The sequence below is a fragment of the Monodon monoceros genome, unplaced genomic scaffold, assembly GCF_005190385.1.
Source record: "Monodon monoceros isolate NGI ecotype Baffin Bay Population unplaced genomic scaffold, NGI_Narwhal_1 Super_Scaffold_5, whole genome shotgun sequence".
NCBI lineage: Eukaryota > Metazoa > Chordata > Mammalia > Artiodactyla > Monodontidae > Monodon > Monodon monoceros.
Genome location: NW_021703782.1, coordinates 105,607,480 through 105,630,437, shown reverse-complemented (window position 1 = coordinate 105,630,437; position 22,958 = coordinate 105,607,480). Strand labels below are relative to the sequence as shown.

Here is a 22,958-nt window from a genome sequence, read left to right as displayed (position 1 = left end):
TCCTGGCACCTAGCTCTCTCCCTTAACCAGGACCCACCTAGGAAATGAGGGAAGGGAAACTTCCTGGGTTCCCAGCCCAGAGGCTCAGAGAGATAAATACCCCACCAGAGCTAAGTCTGGTAGCCAGGCCCACCCTGCTTCCTGTTGGAGAGGCCTGGGGTTACTCACGGTCACAGCTGAGAAGTCAGCCGGGCCTTGGGACATCCTTGGCTGGCTTCCTCCTCTGAAATCCCCTTCTGGGGTCAGATAGCCACAGGCCTTTCCCCTGTGGAGCAGGTCCAGCCAGGATTAGTGAGCACCCCCACTCCTACCCCAGTGTGAGCAGCACAGCTTAGCACTCTAGTGCCTGTGCTCCAGGGTCAGGACCCTAGTCAGGTAATTTAAATTCTCCAGGCCTCAACTTCCCTGGCTGTACATGGGGATACATAAAAGTACTGGGAGCTGCTATTATCATTCTTCTCCTATCTGGCTAACTGTGTTTTTCAAATTATGGGACAAACTGAAGAGAAGTACAGGTTGCCACCCATTTTATGGCTGGGAATCAGGAAGGAATCAGAAATCTGAGTCCTCAGATACATGTCCCAACCTAACTCATCCCCAGGTGCACTTGATTCTGTCTTTCAAATGCTTCTCGGACTCCACTTTTCCTGCAGTGCTGTGGTTCCGCTGTCATCATCTCTGGCCTGGATCACCACAACAGGCCCCTCACCCCTGTTTCCCATCTTCTCTCTTCCACACTACCTGTAGTCAGAGCAAGCTTCTTCTAACAAAAAGCAAATCTGTCTGGGTCACTCTCCCGCTCAAGACGTGTGCGTAGCTCCCCTCCTTCCTCTGATCTACAAGACTCTGCAAGATCCAGCCATTACAGGCCTTCCAGCCATACCTCTCGCCTCCTGCATCTCTCAAAGAGCCACAATGCAGGAGCATGGAGGTACTCACAGCTTTCTGTGGGCATTGCACTCTCTGGCTGCCAGGCCTCTTGAGGCTCCCTCTGCCTAGACCCTGCCTGACTCAGGGTATGCATCCTGCCAGTGGCTTGGATAACTTTGTGAGGCATTCTCTCTGAGTCCCCCTCCCCTCCACCCCTGCCTCCACTGAGCTCCCTGTTAAGTCCCCTATTACAGTCCTCATCCACCAGATTTGTCTCTGCCTGTGTCCCTGTCTGCTTCTCCACCTGATCTTGAGCTTGGCGAGGCTAGAGATGGCAGGCCCACCAGTCTCACTCCTAAATCCGAGCCTGGCTCAGGGGCACCTAAACATTTGGGGACTGAATCAATGAACTGCAATATGTTGAAGGCCTGGGAAATAAAAAGCTCCTGAATTGGTCTCTGTGTGCAGGGCAGTTAATGCAGTCAGGGAGACCAGCCATAACTAGGTAAGAAGCTAATCAACAATAAAAGGCTTTGATAGAAGCTTGGAAAGGGAGAAGATGGTTCTATCACAGGTTGCGTGATGAACTGCTTTAACTCAAGCCCTGGCGAAGGCTTTGCAGGCACTTTCCTCCTCAGTGCTGAGAAATAGAGATTCGAAGCCAAACACCTGCATGGTCTAGTTCCGGCCACCTCTCTTGGGTGTGTTTTCTGAAAAATGGGACTCGCTACCTTCCGGGCCTGATCTAGTCGTCAACGAACTCAAATCTGGAAGGACACTGGAGGGCCACTTCACCCATAGTGCTCATATTGTTTCTTCTCGTCATTGTTTCTCCTTTTCTTTTGCTCGCGCCCTCCTCTTTGCCGCCCTGCCGGCCCCGGCTTTCCGCCCTGCGACCTCCCACTGCCTCCCCAGGGCCCCTAGCCTTTTCTCTCCGCTCCGCCCGGACCGAGGAGGCGGGCCCAGATGGGAGACGCACCAATCCGAACGCCTCGAGCTGCCGCGGCCTCCAGCGAGTCCCGCCCCACGCCGCCGTCCGCCAATCGCACTCCGCTCCCGCCCCGCCGGGCCGCCCAATCGTGGGCGGGCTGAGCCCCCGGCGCCCCGCCCCTCCCGCGCTCAGCGGCGGCTCCGCGGGCGGCCGCGCTGGGCCTCGGCACTCTCCGAGCTGGGCCGCGCAGGGTCTGGCGGGCGGTGGCGTCGGGATCGCAGGCGGCGGCGCTGCTGCTCGCGGGGCTGCTGGCCAGAGGCGGCGGGTGAGGCGGGTGAGGTGGGCGCCACCGGCCGGCCGGAGGGGCGCCTCAGCTCCGCCGGGGCCCGCGGAGCGGGACCCGCGGAGCGGGACCCAAGACCGAGGAGGAGGCGGCGCCCCTGCTGCCTGGAGCCCGGCCCGGTGCCCGCCGGGAGGGGGCAGTGGCCTGACGTTCCTGGCCCGGAGCGTCCCCGACGCGCCTCCCGGGGAGGTCCCCAGAGCTCCCGGCCGCCCCCTGGGGGTGCTCTCAGCCTCCCAGGACTTACCTGCGCGGCTGCCTGGCACCCAGGAGCGGGAGCGTGGGCGCGGCGTGGGCGCCTACCCCCGGCCGCCAGCGGGGCGGGGGCGGGGCCGCCCTCGGCCTCACCGGGCCGCCCATCGCTCTCAGTCTCACCGGTCCGCCCGCCGCGTCCAGTCGCGCGGCGTGAGCTCCCCAGGGACCGCGGCTCGGGATGCTGTCCGCCAGCGCGGCCGCTCGCGCGCCGCCCGCCACCCCTTCCCTTGACTCCTGGGCCATGCCCCAGTGTTTACATGCCGGTGAAGCCCTCGGCCACTCCGAACCCCTCCAAGCCCCAGCTCCCCGAGGGTGAAGCCAGCCGGCCTGCGACCTGGACTGGTAGTTCAGACCAGGGCCCTCCGGACTCAGATCCCCATCCGCTCTGCCGCCTCAGCTACCATCTGGGCGGGATCCGGCTCTGGTGTTTTGAGGAGGGGGTGTGGTGTAGGGAAAGGAATCCTGGGGATTTCTGGCTCCCCCGCTTTTTTTGGCCTTCGGGGCTTCAGACTCAGGGAACTCGCTCATGGCTTTTTTGATGAAGAAGAAGAAATTCAAATTCCAAACCACTTTCACCCTGGAGGAGCTGACTGCGGTCCCCTTCGTGAACGGGGTCCTCTTCTGCAAGGTCCGGCTGCTGGATGGCGGGGATTTTGTCAGCTTGTCGTCAAGGTAGGAGCTGGGGCAGGCCTGCCTGCAGGGAAGGGGGATAATGAGCCAGATCTAGTCACTTGGCGAGTGTGGAAGTGCCTCTTGGGGTCCAGAGAGTCCTGGAGATTATGTGTGTCTGGGGCAGATTTGCACAAGGCAGGACTGAATGATCTGAGAGGTCTGGGCCTGAGGAAGCTGGCAGGGTGCTAGGCACCCATCTGCAGGTAACCAGCCGGATACCTGGGGGTCTGTTGTTTCAGCCCCCTCATGGGGCCTTGCACACCGCCCACAGTAGGCCCATTCTGCAGACTTGTATGAAGAGCCCAGCGGGGTTTGGCCTCGAAGGGCTGAGAAGGGGAGGAGTGTTCCAGGGCATCTTGCACCCAGCTGGCCACTCGGGCTGTCATATGTTTTAGAGCCCGAGCCAGCCACAGGTTCCCTGGCACTCCCTGGCTCCTGGGAAGGTCCAGCCCCAGGTACTCCTGGTCTGGCTGGAGGGTGGTGGCTGGATTTTGGCCTGCCCAGCCCCCTCTGAGTCACTGCCCTCTTCTGGCTGGAGCTGGACTGCTTTGCATTGCAAATGCCCTTGTCAAGGAGGCTGCTGCCCTCTCTGAAAGAAAGAGGCTCGGTCAAGTTTAGTTTTTGTGTTCTTCCCCATCCTGCAGGTCCAGCTGCCCGGCTCATTGCTGAGGGCGGCTGAGTTCCCAAGCTGCGCCCACTGCCTGGGCCCATCTGGGGTCACATAGTCCTGGAGTGTGACAGATGGGAGTTTGAGTCCTAGCTCAGCCACTTTGTGGGCCCAATACAGGTCTCTGTGTCAAAGTTGTGGAGAAGTTTCAGCAGAGAGAATGCGGCGGCAGGGCCTGGCCCAGTGCCTGTGACCCACTGGCTCCCTTCCTTGGTCTGTCCCTTTGCTCCTCAGGCCTCCTTGTGGGCCCAGTTAGCTGGAGCTGCCTCACAGTTCTGAGATGGGGTGCCTGTTACAGATGGAGAAACTGAGGCCCAGAAAGAGGGAGTAAGTGGCTTGCCAGGGACCTCGAAGGAGGCAGTTGTCAACTGAACTTGGCCTGTTTGGAGACCTGTTGGATGAATCTGGTGGTCGAATGTTCTGCTGGGAGGAGGGAGAGGAGTCATACAGCCTAACCCAGATTTAGGAATCTCCAGTGTGGGACAGGGTGGGGTGCCTTTTCTGTGCACTTGGGTCCGCTCAGGCTGGGAGCTGCTTATCTGAGGAATTCAGACGAGGGCTGCCCTTTGCTGTGGGGGTGGGAGGCTGTCCTCCTTGCCTGGGAAGCCTGTGATCCTGTGGCCACCCACAGAGTAGCCCAGCCTTTCTGGGAAAGGGCTGTGGTGCTCAGAGCTAGGGCCTGGGGTCAGCCAGTGAGTGGCCGGGTGACCTAGGGCAAGTTACCTAACCTCTCTGATTCCAAGAACCAGCAATTATTGGTGCTTTGCTCCCTGTTTTACTGGCACCTCTCACTTAACCTGTTGACTATGCCATGGAGCAGAGTGGAGGTTGGGGGAGGCCTGTAGTGTTGTTATTCCCATTTTATAGAGGTGGCTCAGAGGCTCAAGGAGGGAGTGATTTCTCTGCGTTAATACAGCAGAGCCCAGATTCAAACTCAGGATGTGCTTTTAGCCTGTTCTGCCTTTGAGCCTTAGTTTCTTCTTCTGTGAAATGGGAGAAGTCATACCCACCCCTAGAGTTGTGATGGGGAATGGGTACTGTGTATACCATGTCTGACCAGGCAGACTGTTGCAGCAGCTGTCGTTACTATGGTAGAGGAGCCCAGGCCCCAGCCCCTCCTAGGTCTTGGGCGGACCAGGTGGAGTCAGCAGAGGGCCTACATCTGAACTGAGGGCTGGGGGCAGGGTCTTGGATCCTACTGAAGAATTAGTATTCAGCCCCAGGCTGAGGTCTCAGCTGGCTTCCCAGGCCCTGGGGCCACTGTCACCCTACCTGTCAGCCTTTCAATTGCCCTAAACCTGCCCCCTCATCCGGGAAGGTCTGGAAATTTCCAGGTCTCAGCCCACAGTGTCTGGATTTCACCTCTCTCTCCCCTTCTTCCCTCTTGGCAAGGGGCCATGGATTCCCTGAACCCGGCTGAGCCTGCCTAAACAGGCTTTCCCAGCCCTCATCCTGGATGAAACCTGAGTGGCATGAGGAGGGAAGAGCTGACATTGAACCCCACACAACTTGGCACTTATGGGCTCTGGGTACCTGTTTGCTGCTGGGCATGGGTGTCTGGAGGGAACACACACGTTGGGACCTGAGGCTGCTTTACAGCTGCTTTGGCTTTTGCCCAGCAGAGGGGGGTTCCTGGGTTCCTACCCTTCCACTCCCATCCCACACACCCTGGTCTGCAGCCTGGGAGCCCCTCCTCACAGCCCACCTCTCCAGAGGGCCAAGGCCCTCTTGTTTTGGAGGTGGGGTAGGGTCAGGGGTGACGAGACCTGCTTAGTTTATTAGCACACTGTCCATAACCCCGGAGACCCCTGACATGTCCCAGGGAGTGGGGGTGGTGGCAGCATGGGTGGTGTCTGAGCAAAGCAGGCCCAAGCCTCCACTCCTGCAGCAGCCACCCTCCTAGCTAGAGTGTTTCCCTGTGTGTTGGGTGCCATGGCAACAGCTGGGTACACAGCTCCAGCCTGACCCAATTTGAGCAGGTAGAACAGGTGGTACATTGCACTGTTCCCCAGCCTCATCTTTCTGAGGCCTCCTTATGAACCATAATCCTCACAGCTACCATGTTCAGTGCTACGTGCCAGGTGCCGTGCTGAGTGTGTTTGCACGTGCTGTGTCTGTTCATCCTCTTGGCCATCCGGCGAGGTCATCTGGCTAGAAATGCAATTGGGAAAATAACCGTTTTATCATCAGGGTTTAAGCTGCCTTTGATTGTGCATTATTAGATGCCAGGGACCTGCTGAGCACCTCGAATGCACGATCAGCTGAGTCCTTGAACCACCCCGTGAGCTGATGAGGAAATTGGGGTCAAGAGACCTAAAGTGATGGACCCGTGTCACTCAGCAAGAGAGTGGCAGAGCTGTGATTTAAACGTGGGCAGGTCCGGCTCCAAGGCCCTGCCTTGCCTTGGTGGCAGAGGGCTTGAAGCAGCTACAGCCTCATGTCATGTCCTCAGACCTTTGAAGGAGGTTCTTTTTAGTGGGCTGGGTGGTACAGGGAAATCCAGATTTGGATCATTTCAAGGCACTGGGCTAGATCCTGTGAGATCTGAGCAAAAGGGGCCTCGGGGCCACAGGTGGGGGGGTGGGGCTGAAGTCCACTGCTGTGGACTTGGTGCCAGGCACGGGCTGGCACTGGGGCACAATGGGCATTTGCCAACGTCTCTGCCTAGAGGCCTTCCAGCAGACGCATCCAAATGGCATCTGGGAGGCTTTCCTAGGGGTCCCAGGAGGGATGCGTCCCAGCCAAGTCTAGTGAGTCGGGAAGCAGTGGACCAGGCTGTGGTCTCCCTAGGGCAGGCTGGGCACAGGCTTCCAGCCTTGAGCCAATCTGTCTTTCAGGCAGGAGGAATCCCAAACATCCTGAGAGGTCTCTGTGCCCAGCTGGCACTGGTCCTGTGGCCTGCCCCATGCACGTGGCTGGTGGCGGGAGGGAGCGAGAGGGAGGCGTTGATTTACCTTACAGCAAGTCCTCTCTGGAGGAGACAGGCAGAGCGAGCCTCCTTGGCCAATGGATGGGGAAACTGAGGCTGGGGGCAGAGAAGTCACTTGTTCAGGGTCACTTCGTAGGAGGAGCTAATGGCACAGCCGGATGGGCTCTGGTTGGCCCCGACTTCTGTCCGCTGTGCAGTACCCCTCTTTGCATGAAGGGGCGGGCTGGGCCAGAAAGAGAAGAGGGGCCCCTCCGATGGCTCTTGCTGCTCTGCACTTGGGTGCCAGGCTGTCTAAGAAGCAGACTGTGTGACTTGGGCAGTCTCCCACCCGTCCTTTCTTTTTGGCAGCTTTGAATTCTCAACTGTCTCTTCAGTGGGGTTTTTATTTGGGCAGCCTTTTGAAAGAGGGCATGCCTGCTCAGAATACAGGTACTGACTTCTCTCTGTGGGCCTGGCCTTGAGCAGGCCGGGGCGGGAGACCTCCGAGGGATGTTTGGGATTTGTGGGGGGCATGAAGAAGACCTTGGACAGGTCAGCTCTGCAGCTGGAGGCCCTGTGCCCGGGCCTGGGGAGGCCAGGTCTCTGCACACACACACCACAGGCTTGGCTGGACCTCTGCTTCCCCGAGGCCCTCTCCCTCCCTCCTTGGAAAAGGGTGCAGCTGCCACTGGAATCTGCTGCCCTGCGAGGCCTGCTGTCATGCACATCTTAATGTGGAGGGAGGGTCGTGTGGAGATGGACACACAGTTCTGTCTCTTGGGCCCGAGGGTGCAGGGAGGTGGAGGTGCAGTGGGACCCTAAGGCAGGCAGGGCATCCACTTCCCTTCACAGATCGGGAGCTCTGGAGGCCGAGTGGGGAGGGGGCAGGAGGAGGAGGGGGAGGAGGCTGGCAGGCGCAGGTCCCTTTTCCACATTTACCGAGCACCCTCTTGGCCCTGGGCTTTCAGAGGTGACCGGGACCAGACAGCCTTGCTCCCATGGAGCTCCCCATGGGGTGGGGGCAGTGTGCCTGTGGGCATCACAGAGGAAGGGCTTCCCTGAGGAAGGGACTCTTCATGGGAGCCTTGTGGGCCAAAGGGAAAGCCCTCCCTATCACAGTGACGTGCCCCATCCTGAAAACATAAGCTCCATGAGTTTGGGAAGAGGTCAGGCAGAGGCCCCCAGCTGGAAGGCACTTGGTCAGTGATCTAGGCAAGGGGCTGGCGTGGTTGGGGTATGGAGAGGGGCAGCATGGGGCTGGCTGCAGTAGGTGAAGATGGGGGTAGCTGGGCTGGACAGTGCCTGGCTTTGGGGGTCCAGCCGAGGGGCAGGGGGGCAGTGTGCCCGGTTTGCCAATTAGGATGCTGGCTCTTGGCTGCCAGGTGGAGAAGGTGCCAGGGTGCCTGACTGGTACTCAGTAAGGGAAGTTGGAGTTGTGGCCTGGCTGGGCCGTGGCAGGCAGAGGGAGAAGAGTGGGCACGCTGGCGAGAAGCTGGGCGGGTAGAGTCGGCAGGTGGGTTTCCTTGTCCTCAAGTTCCTGGCACCACACCCAGCACTTAGTCGGTGTTGGAAGGTGGAAGTTCAGAGCGTGCACAGTGGCCAAATGCGCCTGGGGTTTTGTTGCCCTATACAGTGCTCTAAGAGTTTTTGACAGCATAAACAAAAGTCTTTTAAATCAGAAGATCGAGCAACGGTGTCACGTGGCAGCATGTGGCCCAAGGGGCTTTGCGCTGCCTCCTCCGTGGGCTGCCTGCTCTGGGCTCCTCCTGAGCCCCCGCATGCCCTTGGATCCCTGACGGTGGTCTGCCTCCCTCATCTGCTCGGGCCAGCCTGCTCCCCGGGGCCCCTGTGGAAGGCCTTCCGTGCACAGGCTGGGGCCTGAGGAGGCGGGTGCTTGTGGAGAGAAATCTTGCTGGCAGGCTGCAGAGACCACCCTGGCAGCCCCTGCCACCTGCCTGCCAGCCTGGCATTGGCAGAGCCCTGACCCGAGGTGATCTGGCCCTGTGGAGCCAGGGCTGTTCCCCGAGGCCTGTTCCCTGAGGCGTGTTCCTCACTTTGATCTCTGTTCTGGGAGCTGCTCTGGCCAGGGGTTCTCAGTAGCAACCACACCGTGTGTCGGAGGGCCCCGAATGCTTTTGAGCTCTGCTTCTTCAGTACCTGGGAGTCCTGACTTGCATTCGCGAAGCCCTGCCTGGACCTCGTGATAGCTGCTAGCATGTCTGCTCACGGGCCTCGCGAGCCTGGGGACTCAGTATGTGGAGTCTGGTGACTGCTGGGTGGTGACCCTGCGGTCACTTGCCCACTGCTGGGAGGAGCAGTATAGCACCCATGGCAACCAATATAGATTTATCCTCATCTCATCAGACAGACACGGAAAGGTCTGAGCAGGGGAGAGACATCAGATTTGCTTAGAACGAGACCTGGAACTAATTTGAGGCGAGGGCGAGGGCTGTCTCTCTTCATTATCCACTTGGCCTGGCAAGTGCTTTGGGTTCTGGGGCTACCAGACCTGCCCCCAGGGCCTCAGATGTGCTCTGTGACCTGAGGTCTATCTCCCTTGGGCCTTCTGGCTCTCCATGAGGTCACACTGTGCTGTTGGTGGCCTTGGTGAGGCCTGAAGCTGCCCAGCCTGTGCCTGGCCTTGGTGTCTGCTTAGGACTGCCGTTGCAAACCCTCTGTCTCTGCTGTGAGCTTCTTTTGGTGGCCTGGCCTTGGAATGGCTCTCAAATGCAGGCCTGGAACCACCCACCCCACCCCCCCCCGTCTGCCCAGATGTCAACTGGGAGTGGCCAGCCCACAGTTGGGAGGAAAGAGCCCCGATGGAGGACGTGCCGCCTCTTTGGTCAGGCTGGTGGCTTGCCCTGCACAGGCCTGGGGAGGACATTCCCGTCCTCTGCCTCTTGTCGCCTGTTTGACCTTGGGCAAGGGACTCAGTCTCTAAGCCTCAGGGGCTGCTGGTGTCTGCCTCGCAGTGTTCTGGGGAGGACCAAGTGAGATAATGCCTGTCAAACGTCCAGCTCGGCTCCTGGCACATGGTCGAGGCACTGGATGCGCTGCCGCCCATCCTTCCATCCCTGGCTGAGTCAAGGTGGTGGGCTGGATAGCGCACCTCAGTTGCCCTTCTGTGGCAGCTGGAACTTCCCTGTGGGCCAGGACTGACTGGGGTGCTGTCTCTGTCTCATGATTCTAGGGGTGCTGTGGGGAGAGGCTACTTCCGGAGGGGTGGGAAGCAGGTGAGGAGCACACCTAGTGTCTAAGGAGCTGGGCCTCACGCTGGAGCTCAGGGTCCCCAGTGGGGCCTGTACACTTTCTTGCCTCTGTTGGCTTGAACCTGCCCTGTCTTGGGGCGCTTGGCTCCGAGCCAGTGAGAGCTGGAGTGCTCCCGGGGTGCGGGACTAGGGTGTAGGGGGCTTCTGCCTGCGGGAAGGGGCCCTCTGCACAGCCAGTTCTGGGACCCACTCTGGCAGGCGGAAGACCGCCCCGCCCCCACATGAGGCAGAGGGCAGACTGCTGAGGGACGGGGGAGCAGGGGAGAAAGCCAGGGGCCCTCGGTGGGTGGCAGGCCCCTGGTGCTCCCTGACTTTTACCACACCTTACTTTTCTAGTTGTTTGCTTCTGCAGTTGCCTTGTCCTCAAGCTCCCTTCCCCCGCTTCTTCACCTGGCTGACCTCCTGCTCAGCCCGAGAGCCACCTCCTCTGGGAGGCCTTCCCTGGCCTCTTTTGGCCTTGTACACCCCTGTGGGCCAAGCGTCTTAGCTCCTGCCCCAGACCGTGGGCAGGAGTGGCCTCTGTTGCATCACACTCCTGGGGCTTCCTGCTGAGGGTTGGCGCTGGCGCAGGGCTGGAACTTCTCTCCTTTGGCCCTGAACCAGTGTGGGCACTGATGGTGCCGGCCCAAGTGCCAGTCACCGCCAGCTGCTTGGGCCCAGCCCCTCCCCACCCTGGTGCGGGAGGTATCAGCGCGTGTCAGGAGCAGCCCTCGCCTGAATACCATGCAGCTGGGCACTGCCTTGGGCTCAGAGGCTGCGATTGAGAGGCAGCTGGCCGCACCGATGGGTTGTGTCGGGTGGACCCTGGGTGTGGAGTGGGGATGCTCCTAGGGGGATGGGGAGGGGGCGGGGGCTGGTGCCTGCCCCGGGAGGCACCTCGGCAGCTACTCACTGGCTCTGTGAGCATGGCCAACAGCCTTGTCCTTTCAGCCTGGGCTTGCTCCTCCATCAAATGGGGTGCGGGTGCCTAAGTGGAGGCGGGAGGGCTCCCTAGATCAGGGCGACTTGCTTGCACAGGGCCCTGCACCTGGCAGCTGAAACCAGACTAAACCTGCTGGGGAGGGTGCTGGGGAAGGCAGAAGTCTGCGCCCTTTTTGCATGCAAGGCACCCTTACTTCCCACCACTTCCTCTGAGCGAGCGCTGGACTCTCTGCAGACCCACAGAGGCAGCACACATGCGGCTCCCCAACCCCCAGTCCCTCAGGGACAAGTTCCTGCGCACCTTCTGTGTGTGGGCCCCCCCCCCCCGTGCAGCTTCGTGGGGTTCCAGCCCCGCCCCGCAGTGCCCTGCCCTGCAGTGCCGCGCCCAGAAATGGATGCTGGGCTCCGTCCCAGGGACAGTAGGTGATTAGGTTGGGGGAGAGGGGAGAGAAGAGCAGCACAGGGCAGAGGGAGGCAAGGGCAAGAGTGCTGAGCAGGGAAGAGCTCGTGGCCTGGGGGCTCGGGGTCGGGGGAGGCCACGGGGAAGGGCTTGGACTTCTCTGACCAGGGATCCACAGAAGGGTGTGAATCAGAGTCAGAGTTGTATTTTAGAACCCCCAAGGGCAGCCATGGGGTTGACCACTTGGGACTCCACATTGTAGGAGGGGAGGTGGCTGTCAGCTGAGAGGAGCGGTTTCCCACCTCTGTCATCATGGAATGATTAAAAACAAAACTCGAGCCTGCTACGCAGCAGCCGTTGCTACTCACGACAAGGACAGTGTCGCAAACAACCGCAAGGGAAGGAAGCCAGACACAAGAGCATGCTGTGCGGTGCCGTTTATACCAAGTTCAAAAGCATTCTGATTAAAAAAAAAAACCCATCCTGATACGAGTCAGGATGATGTTGTCTTTATTGGGGTGGCAGTCATGTCTGGAGGGGACTTCTGGGACCTGTAAAGTCCTGCTTCTAGGAGGCTGGTTACACAGGACTGCTCTGAGAGCCAGCCAGCCAGCCGAGCACTGATGTGCGCACGTGTCTGTGTGAGAAAGGCCTTGAGACACCCACACCTTTGGTCGTGCTGGGCACCTGAGACTGGAGGAGGTCCTCAGGTCTCTCCAGGGTCTTTCTGCCAGGGCAGCCTGAACCGTCGCTACCCAATAAGCATCACTTACGAGCCTTAACTCAGCAGTTGCCTGCAGTCTTCTCTGGCTGGGGATTTTCCTTCTGCCTCTTGCAAACCCCGGCAGGGGCTGCTGGGTGTGGGGCTTGGCGGTTCAGAAGGAGGGCGGGCTCCCAAGGCTGCCAGACCACCGGATCTCTCTGAGCCTCGCTTTCCTCTTCTGTGAAATGGGGTGATAAGCTCCTTCTTGGCGCTTGGATTAAGTGGGTTACCACCCCCCTGCCCCCACGCCCCCGTTAGGCACCCAGCATAGCCCCGGCACAGAGTAAGTGCTCAGGAAAGGCTGGCAGTGGTTGGCATTAATGCAGGGCAATCACTGGAGAGGATCCAGGGGTGGGAGCAGGAAGGAAAGGTTCACCTTCCTCCTGCTCTCCCCTTAATTGTTTCTCTTCTCTCTTCCTGTGTTTCACCCATTCAGCAAACATTTGTGATTCGAGCCAGGCTGCTGCCCTGGTCCTGCACTGGGCACTGGGTCCAGCATTGGCCGAGACAGCCATGGCCCCTGACCTTGGGCCCATGAGCCAGGGAAGACCATTAGACACGTCAGCTCTCCAAGAAGTGCTGAGCACGGTGCGGGAGGGGAGGCATCAGCCACTCCTGCCTGCTCTGGCCCTGACCGCTGTCTTTGGGGATGGGCCTTTGACTGGGTACTCTCCCTGAATGCGAGAGAAGGCCTGACCCAGGGCTCCAGCACCTCCTAAGGGTTTTCTGTTGGCTAAAGAGGAATCACATGGACCTGGGTGAGAATGGCCATGCCCCTTTTGGATGCAGACAAGACCAAGGCCCAGGTTTGTTTCCCAGTGTCCCACTCAGGCCTGGCTCGTAGTAAGTGCTCAGTTAATGTGTGTGGACTAAATGAATGGCAGGGGCAGCGATTAGCCCAGGGTCAGTCCATGAGTCTGCAGGAGAATCAGCTGTCTGGGCAGGAGGTGGAGATTGGTGAGTCAGGGCCTCCTGGTTCCACCTGACCCCGAGCCCTTTGTCTTGTGGTTGGAATCTCAGAGAGCTGCTGAAGATGGCCAGCAAAGCAGGTCTTAGTCTGTGCTGGTTTTGTGAGGAGATGTGACTCTGGTTGAGTGGTCCCTGATTATTCCTCGGTCACCTCAGAAGTCCAGGGAGCCGTGGGGAATGTGGTGTGGAGCAGTGGGAACACCTGGGGGCAGATCCAGAGATGGTGATGACCTCTGACCCCTCAGTGACTACAGAGAGCTGGAGAACGTGACCTGACCACAGCTGGAGGCCCCTTTCCTGGAGGTGGAAATATCAGTGCAAGAAGGTCTAGGGTGGCCCTTATTGGGAGCAATGCTGTGAATATCACTAATTTAGTCATCAGAGGCTTACTGAGCGCCTCCCATGTACCAGGTGCCGCCCTTAGCACATGGGAAGCAGCAGTGAGTGAAACAAAGGCCCTGCCTCCAGGACCCCTGCGCTCTGGGGCATGGAAGCCTCCTTCCATTTTCACCATTAATAAGACCCATGTCCAGAAGAGGAAGTAATTTGTCTGCAGTCGTTGTGGGGAGGGTGCTTTCAGGAAAGGCTATGGGGTTGGGTAGGGGTTCAGAGGACAGGGACATCCCTGTGACTCACTTGAGTCCAGCTATTCAAGGAACTGGGCTCCGGGGATGGGCATACCTCCCTCCTGTTTCTTCCCTTCCTTGGGTGATTCAAACACCACCCAGGCGTGAGTCAGCCAGGAGCGGCCTGAGTATGCCTGGGCTACCTGTCCGTCCACCTCCCAGGACGTCCCAGCCAGGTTCCAGGTCTGGGGAAATGTCCTGATCCATGGTCCTGGGGTGGGGAAGTGGGGCCTCCATCAGGGCCCTGGCTTCCTGCTGGACCATCTATCTCAGAGTTACTTTCGATGGTAGCGGCCATGTCCCCCTTTCAGTGTGAGTGTCCTCTGGGTATGTACCAGGCCCTGTTCTCTCATTAGGCCTTTTAGCAAACCCGTGAGACAGGGCAGGGCAGTGACTGAGGCCCAGAGAGGTCCTGGCCAGTGAGTGGCAGATCCTGGCCTTGGTCCCCAGCCTATCTGCCTCCTGTACCCTTGCCTTGTGAGTGAGTGGTCCCGCTGGGGATCTCAGGGGCTCAGGAAGGGAAACTCCCTGTGCACAGCCAACCCCACAGTTCCGTGTTTTACAGTTGTGGGTTCTGGAACGGAGGAGGGAACGTAGCTACTATAGCCCAGCTGCGGCTCCTTGCTTTGAATTTCTAGGGCCTGGGCCCAGTTTAAGATTCTGAGGTCAGACAGCTATGGGTTCAGATCAGATCACGGCCCTCTCCCAGCCAGACCTGGGGTCGGTGGCTTCTGTGCTCTGAATCTCAGTTTCCCTGCCTGCGACGTGGGGATGATGGTAGCTACCTCCCAGGCTTGGGGTGTGGACTCCAGGAGGTCAGGCAGGGAGAGCTCTCAGTTCAGTGCCCGATAAGTAGGAAATGCTCAGGAGGCAGGAAGCTGACCTTACGGACTTTTATAGGAACATTTCCCCACTCTCCCTTCGACCCTGGATTGACCAGGCTTGGTCCCCAACACCAGCAGGTCTTGACGAGTTTGGCCCAGTGCCATGCCCCACTGACCGTACACTTTGACCTCATGACCACCCCTCCTTTAGGACAAGACTGGTCTCAAGGCCGCCTCTTCCCTGGTATTGAGATTCGTGAAGGTTCAGCCCACAAAGCGCAGGGACACTGACGGCTGCTGCTGTCCCCTAAGAACAGCTTTTCTATCTTAGAGCATCTTCCCAGCGGTCCTGCAGGGCAGGGGTGGGCGGTGGGCTCCTGAGGTAGGGCTTGGAGGTGCAGTTCACCCCTCACCTCTTGAGTGACCTGCGGACTCCCTGAGTGTCCATCTGCTCATCTGCGAAGTGGGTGCTGATCGTGTTTGCGGAGGGTACATGCTTGAGCAGCACCTGGCACACAGAAGGGTACCCGGGAAACAGGAGCCAGGCTGGGCCACATTTGGTGATGGGGGCACCTTCGCGCAGGTGCCTGAGTTTGGACCAGCACTTGGTCAAAGCCAGCAGTTCACTCCGGATTCCTTTCGATGGCCTGCTCTCCTCTTGGGCTGTGTGCATCCGTTGAGAATAGCATGCCCACACATTCGCCTGGGTGATAGGGAAGCTCGAGCTGCCTGCAGAGCCTGCCTCTGGGTGCAGGCACCTCTGCGAAGGCAGAGCCAGGGAGGCAGCGTGCCTGTGTCTGTAAAATGGGGAAGCCAGCATCTGCCCACTTTGGGTTGTTTGATGCAGTTCCAGGTTACCGGGCTGGTGAGTAGCAGGAGTGGAACGCAGGTGCCTCTGACTCCAGAGTCCTCACTCCTAACACTGATGCCTCTCCACCAAGCCCGAGTGGCTTGACTTCTAGGAACTTCTTGCTGCCTCGTCGTGTCACAGGAGGAGGGGCTGGCTGTGTCAGAACTGCAACAAGCTGCTTCCCCTGTGTGCAGCCCTGAATTCCTGGCAGGGGCCAGATGCTGCTGGGCGGCCACGTTGGCCACGTCACTGGAATGGAGGCTCTACCGCCCTGCAGCCCCTGGACAGATGCCTTGCCTGGTCCCCGGGGTGGGCCCCTCCCCAGGCGGCTGTACTCTCTTCTCTTCAGGGAAGCACAGGCAGATGTTGTCAATTTAAATTGTTTCCTTATTAGACTCTCGCCTTTCCCAGGCTGGGCTGGGTTTCATCAGCCGGGAACCTTGATTGCATCACTGTGACTGCATCACTGTGACTGCTCGTTCCTCCAGGGACCCGGCCAAGGACCAAGGTCGGGGAGATCACGGAGTGGGTGTGGCTGAGGAGGTGCAGGCTGGATGTTGTGACTGCCGGCCCAGCGGGGAGGGATTCGTGCGATGGAGCCTTGCTCTGGTTATCTCTCATCATGGGGGCAGAAGGGGAGGAATCCGGGGACCAGCCCTTTCAGGAACACAGGAGGGCAGTGGGGCTGGGAGTCCCTGGGGTCCCACTCAGTTCTCATGGATATGCCCTCGCTTAGCCAGGTGCCCAGCTCCTGCCTCAGAATCACCTGGGAGCTTGTTTAAAAAGTCCAGTCCAAGGCCTGCAGCAGTGGTTCTCAACCAGGGGTGACTTTGCCCCCGGACAGTTGGCAATATCTGGAGACATTTTTGGTTGTCACAGCTGGAGTTGTGCTATTGGCAGGATGCTGCCAAACATCCCGTAATGCACAGGACACCCCCCATAAAGTCCAGAATGGCTTAAAATGTCAGTGGTGCCGAGGCTGAGAAACCCTGCCATAACAGAGTCTAGTTCTGGCAGGGCCTGGGAATCTTCATTTGTGACAAGCCACGGAATTTTCAGTGTTGACTTGAGTCTGAGAAGCTCTGTCCTCCCAGGCCTCACCATCCCCACCCGTAGATAGTGGCCACAGTTGAGCTGCCCCCTGCCAGGCAAGCTCTGTGCTGGGTGTACGGTGGTGACCAGACAGGTGTGCAGACGAGTACTTGCAGCCAGGCTGCTGGGGAGGTGAGGGGCTGAGGGTGGGTCAGGCTGGAGCCCTTCCATGGCTCCCCACTGATAGCCCGGTTTCCCTTCTGTCAACTTCCTGCTCTGAGACCACTGCTGGCTGTGCCTTCACTCCGACTCCGGGGAGGGGCCCCAGATGGTCCCTGTCTGTGGGACCCTGCGGGCCGTGGGCAGCCTGTGGCCAGGAGGTGGATCCCATGGAATTGACCCCTCATCACCTGCGTGATGGAGACTGGGGGGTGCTAAAGCTCTGAGATCTTGCTGCATTTCCTGGGCAGTGAGGCTGGTCTGGGCCAGGTGATAGGGATGTGGCAGTGAGCCACCCTCGGGGAGCCATGGAACCCGGACTCTGGGGTGGCCTTTTGCTGGGAGTCCCAAACTTCCCCATCTGAGAGGCCGAGGATGGTGGCTCACTTCAACCTGGTCTGCTGCTCTTCATAGCCTTTGAGGCATCTTGAGTTGTTGGGGCCCTGAGAAGAAGCATTCCCTCCTCCCAGGTCTCCACTTACCTTCCTGCTTCTGAAGGGAACCAACATGGGGAAGAGGTGAAGGTGTGGCCTTGGGTCAGCATCCAACCCTATTGTTCTGTCCAACCTTGCTTGGGCTTGTTCTGCCCTTCTCTGGACCTCAGTTTCTTCATCTGTAAAATGGGAATGATAATGGCACATACCTCCTTGGATTGTGGTAGTTGCTCATGTCTATAAAACACATGTCCTGTAGAACAAGCTCAATGAACAGGACTGGGTTTTACTGTTGATTAATTAAAGATGAACCCAGGAGGCAGGAGCGAGTGTTCTAGAGCGAGGGTCGCGCTCTGTGCAGCTCTGTCTTGAGCTGTGGGGAGGCAGTGGTGGCAGATAGGTGCCATCTGTGTGGGGCCCCGACGGTGGCCAGCTGCCTTTCTGAGTCACTGACACATGGTAGGGCAGGTGCTAGAAAGATGTGGCTACTACACACCCATCGTGCCGGTAGAATTCTTTACATTGCCTCTCTGGGTGAGCAGTGGAGAAAGGAGCTGGACATGGCACCGCAGGGTCACGCGACAGCCCCACGCAGTGGGTAGTGTCACCCTTTCACAGATGAAGTCCAGGCTCCCGGTGGTGGGCCTCCGGGTCACTCATGCAGCCCTACCCTCACCTGCCTGATTACCCCCGTCCCCCTGGCCTTCTCTTGCCTCTTCGTGAGAGCCACCTCCTTCCTTCTGGGTCTTCCCACCACCCGGGCCATCTCCCCGCGTCTTCACCCAGCCAACCGCAGCCTAGAGGTCCCAGCTACGGCGTCACTGCCCCGACCAAGTCAGGCCCCCAGTCTGTTCTGCTTCCTCGCAGCCCCTTCCACTTCCTTGGAGGCTGGTGGCAGTTGTCAGTTGCTTTTTGTGTGAGTCTGTCTCCCCGCTCGGCCGGGGGCTTCTGAGGAGGTCTGCTCCCGTTGTGTCCCCACACCCACGTGGGCCTGGCACCGAGCCGGCGTCCACAGTGAGGCTTTGTGGATGCATCACAGAGGCCCTGGTTGGGATCTGGGGCCAGGGGAGCTCCGAGGGAGACACCAGCCTGGTAGGATGCTCTGCTCTATTTCAGGACAACCCAGAAAGAGCCGAATTCTGCCAGCGGGCTGTGGTGGGTGGAGAGGGCTCGCCCTGCCTCTCTGGGATTTGGACATCTAATTGTGTATCTTAAAGCTAAAAACGAAACTCCCCTGAAAACCCAGTCTCTGTAATTACCTATCCCTGGCAGCATGGAGCTGGGGACTCAAGCCCTGAAACCCCAGGCTAGGGAGGCCATCTTCATCTCTTACCAAGGGGCGCCCGGTCCTGCCGGGAGGGTGAGTGTGGGCCCAGGCCTTGAATCAGGCAGATGGGCATTCACATCCCTTTGCTTTTGACCAGCTCTTCTAACCTCACACCCTTTTCTCATTTTTCAATTTCAAGTTCAATTACAGAAACAGTTCTTCGACAGACACAAAGACAGTTGGCCCTGCGAATGGTTCCTCACCCCACCTTAGCCAGACCCGCTCCGAGCTCCCTCCCTCCTTCAGCCATTGTCTCCTCCTGCCCCTTTGCAGGTGGAGCAAGCCGCTAGGCTTGGGAGCCCGGAGTCCAGGGCTCTGGACGGTGTCCTCTTTGGGCTTGGTGCCATCATCTTTACATTTCAGTTCTCGGCACATCCTGAGCCACATTAGCAGGGCAAGCGGGGGTTGGGGTGGGGGGCGGATGCACAGTCCTGTGTGTTCTTTTTTTTTTTTTTTTTTTAAGTTATCTCTTTATTTATTTATTTTTGGCTGCGCTGGGTCTTCGTTACTTCACACGGGCTTTCTCTAGTTATGTTGAGTGTGGGCTACTCTTTGTTGCCGTGCACGGGCCTCTCATCGCAGTGGCTTCTCGTGTCTCAGAGCACGGGCTCTAGGCTTACAGGCTCAGTAGTTGTGGCGCATGGGCTTAGTTACTCCACGGCATGTGGGATCTTCCTGGACCAGGGCTCGAACCCGTGTCCCTTGCATTGGCAGGCGGATTCTCAACCACTGTGCCACCAGGGAAGCCCCTGTGTGTTCTTAATGAGCATCTTCTTTATGATTTTTCGTCAGAGATGCTCATTCGTTGTAATTTTTTCACGCTCTTCCTCTTTCTGGCTCACTGCACCTGGGGAGTTGGGGAATGTATGCAGAGATCCATGTTTCCCACAGAGGCCCTGTCCCTGCCCCCGGGGCCACAGTCCGTCGAGGTCATGGCTGGTGCCAAGCGGTGCTCAGCTTTCAGGATCCCGGTCGCCCTTCAGGGCTCTTGGCAGCGCTGCACTGGGCCTTTGCTGTTCCTGGGGTGGCTTTTTGGCCTCTAGCCTCCTTGTGCCTTCTTTTTTTAATAAATTTATTTATTTATATATATTTTTGGCCGCTTTGGGTCTTCGTTGCTGCGCGCGGGCTTTCTCTAGTTGCGGTGAGCGGGGGCTATTCTTTGTTGTGGTGTGCGGGCTTTTCATTGCGGTGGCTTCTCTTGTTGCGGAGCATGGGCTCTAGGCGCACAGACTTCGGTAGTTGTGGCGCGCGGGCTCAGTAGCTGTGGCTCGTGAGCTCTAGACCGTAGGCTCAGTAGTCGTGGTGCACGGGCTTAGTTGCCCCGCGGCATGTGGTATCTTCCCGGACCAGGGCTCGAACCCATGTCCCCTGCATTGGCAGGCGGATTCTTAATGACTGCGCCACCAGGGAAGCCCCTCCTAAGCCTCTCCTCGTGCCTTCTTAAACATGTCAGGCATATTCCCACCTCAGGGCCTTTGCACTGACTGTTCCTCATGCCTGGACTGCTCTTCCCCCAGGCGTCTGTGTGGGTCATTCTCTCACCCCCTTCGGCTCTTTGCTCAGATGTCACCTTCCCATTAACACCTTCCCTGGCCGTCTTTCCCTCAGGCGCCCCCAACCCAGGCACTGCCTGCCTCCTTCCCTGTTCCTTTTTCCTCCATAGCACTTAACCACCATCTTGTGTGTTTGCTTTATTTTGTCTGTCTCCTTCCTGCTGCCAGACTATAAGCCCCTTGAAGGCAGGAATTTCTGTTTTGTTCACTATTTATGTCCCTAGGGCCTTCAGTAGTACCTGGCACCTAATAAGTGCTTAGTAAAAGGTTTTTGAATGAATCAAGCCCCTGAGATTCCCTCAAACCTGGCCTGGCAAGCTCCCACCTGGGGCTCATGGTCCCCTGCTTGGCGTCTTAATTCCTGTCTTTTTTTTTAAATGAATGCCCCCTCACCCCGACCCCTGAGCCTCTGCTCATCTTTCTTCTCCCCCCATTATCCCTGCCCTGTGCCTGAGACCCCATACCAACTGACTGAGGGTGCCCAGCTCCCTCTCTTCAGAGGGCTCTGGAGGCGGCTGCAGGGCTGAGTCCTGGCTGTGCCATCTCTGGCTCTGGACACAGATGGGCCTGGAGTCAAGACCGGGCTCTGCTCCTCACCACCCTGTAGCTGTGAGTGAGTTTCTCAGCCTTTCTGGGCCTCATTTTCCTCATCTGTAAAGTGGGCCATGATAACACCCAACTTGCAGCGTTCAGGAGTTCCAGGCAGCACACAGTAGGCCCACAGGGAATGGCCACTGCTGGGGTGTTTGTTTTTATCCTTGCTGTGACCTCCTGGGTGGGCCAGGGCGAGGCTCTGAGCTTCTTCCCATGGGAGTGGTGGCATTTAAGAGCGTGTGTTTAGAGCCCTGTGGAAACATGAGGGAGGCCCAGGGCTGATCCCGTGAGCCCTGCCCCTGCCCACCTTCCCACAGCGGGAGAGGAAACAGCCTGTTACCTGAGCCTGGGAGGGCTCCGCATGGCTTTCTCTGGCCAGGCCTGCAGGAACCACGGTCAAGCAGGCTTCCTGGCCGGGTGTTCCCGGGGCAGACACAAAGGGGAAGGGAGAGAGCCCACAATTCGATATCGGCTTTTGTTCCCGGACACTAATCCTAATTCTTCTGGGTGTTTCAACACGCCCAGCACTGTGAGCTTCCTCCTCAGGCTCCAGCAGCTGCTTCCAACTCCTGGCTGGCTCGAGCAAGTGGAGGGGGTGGGCGGAGATCTGAGGGTCCACATGGGAGCCCTGGCCGGCCCCTAGCTTTCCCTGCTTTCAGGCTTGGGCCTTTGGCTGCTTGGGAAGTATTCTGCTCTTTTCACCCTTCCATTCACCTCCTCAGGGCTGCTTTCAGCCTCTGCCTAAAACCGGAATCCATAATGGTGAGACAGAGGCACTGTCAGAGGAAGATTCAAAGTTCTCACCATGGTCCAGCATGACCTACCCCTGTTCCCTCGACAACCTCGTCCCCTCTGCTCCCCTCCCCAGTCCCATTCAGCTGCTGGCCCCCATGCTGCTTCTCTACTTGCTAAGCTTGTTTCTACCTCAGGGCCTTTGCACTTGCTGTTCATGCATCAGGACAGCTCTTCCCCCAGTCTTTGCTCAGCCCACATCCTCACTTCACTCCAGACCTTGCTCAGACGTCACTGCCAAAGGGCTTTCCCTAACCACCTGCCCAAAGTAGCAGCCCCCACCTTCTCATCTCTATCCAGTACTCCCTACCCACCTTCCTTGTTCTGTTTTCTCCATTTTTCTCTCTTTATTTGAACTACCATGTTTTCGTTTTGGTAACAGCTTTATTAAGACGTAATTCACAGACCACACAATTCACCCATTTAAAGTGTACAATTTGGGGGCTTCCGTGGTGGCACAGTAGTTAAGAATCCGCCTGCCAACACAGGGGACATGAGTTCAAGCCCTGGTCTGGAAAGATCCCACATGCTGCAGAGCAACTAAGCCCGTACGCCACAACTACTGAACCTGCGCTCTAGAGCCCACGAGCCACAACTACTGAGCCTGCACGCCACAACTACTGAAGCCCGCGCGCCTAGAGCCCGTGCTCCGCAACAAGAGAAGCCACTGCAATGAGAAGCCCGTGCACTGCGACGAAGAGTAGTCCCCGCTCGCCGCAACTAGAGAAAGCCCGTGTGCAGCAGCAAAGACCCAACAAAAATAAATTAAAAAAAAAAAAGTGTACAGTTTGGTAGTTTTTAGTATATTCACAGAGTTGTGTGACCATCACCACAGTCAATTTTAGAACATTTTCATCACCCCAAAAAGAAACTCCATACCCATTGGCAGTCGTTCCCATTTTTTTCCCAGCTCCCCCATCCCCTGGCAATCATCAGTCTTTCTGTCTCTTATGGATTTGCCTATTCTGGGCACTTCATAGAAATGGAATCATACAATGTATAGTTCTTTGTGACTGGCTTCTTTCACTTAGCATAATGTTTTCAAGGTTAATTCACATTGTAGCACGTTTAGGTGCTCAGTTTCTTTTGATTGCTGAATAATATTCCATTGTATGGATATACCACATTTTATGTATCCACTCACCAGTTGATGGACATCTGGGTTGCTTTCACTTTTTGGCTATTATGAATAATGCTGCTGTGTACATTTGTGTACAAGGTTTTGTGTGGGCATATGCTTCATTTCTGTTGGGTATATACCTAGGAGTAGAATTGCTGAGTCATATGGTAACTCTATGGTTAACCTTTTGAGGAACTGCCAGACTGTTTTCCAAAGCAGCTGCACCAGTCCACGTTCCTACCGGCAGTGCGCGAGGGTTCCAGTTTCTCCCCATCCTCATCAACACTTATTATCTGTCTTGATTATAGCCATTTTAGTGGGTGTGAAGTGGTAACTTGTTATATAGTTTTGATTTGTGTTTCCCTGATAGTTAATGATGTTGAGCATCTTCTCATGTGCTTATTGGCCATTTATATATCTTTTTTGGAGAAATGTCTGTTCAGATCATTTACCAATTTTTAAATTGGGTTGTTTGTCTTTATTATTGAGTTGTAAGTGCTCTATATATTCTAGCTACAAGTCTCATATATATGATTTGCAAATATTTTCTTTCATTCTGTGGGTTGTCTTCACTATTTATTTATTTATTTATTTATTTATTTATTTATTTATTTATTTATTT

The 22,958-nt window shown here is 57.4% G+C and overlaps 1 protein-coding gene across 2 annotated transcripts in view; it reads left to right on the top strand.

Annotated features, from left to right (window-relative positions):
* Positions 1–2,851: 2,851 nt before the first annotated feature.
* Positions 2,852–22,958, top strand: part of FAM102A (family with sequence similarity 102 member A) — a 36,361-nt gene continuing 16,254 nt past the window's right edge. For both annotated transcript variants that reach the window (XM_029201796.1, XM_029201795.1), the window contains exon 1: positions 2,852–3,068. In XM_029201796.1, coding sequence (XP_029057629.1) covers positions 2,923–3,068 — 146 coding nt within the window. In that variant the 5' untranslated portion in view covers positions 2,852–2,922. The remainder of the gene's footprint in view (positions 3,069–22,958) is intronic.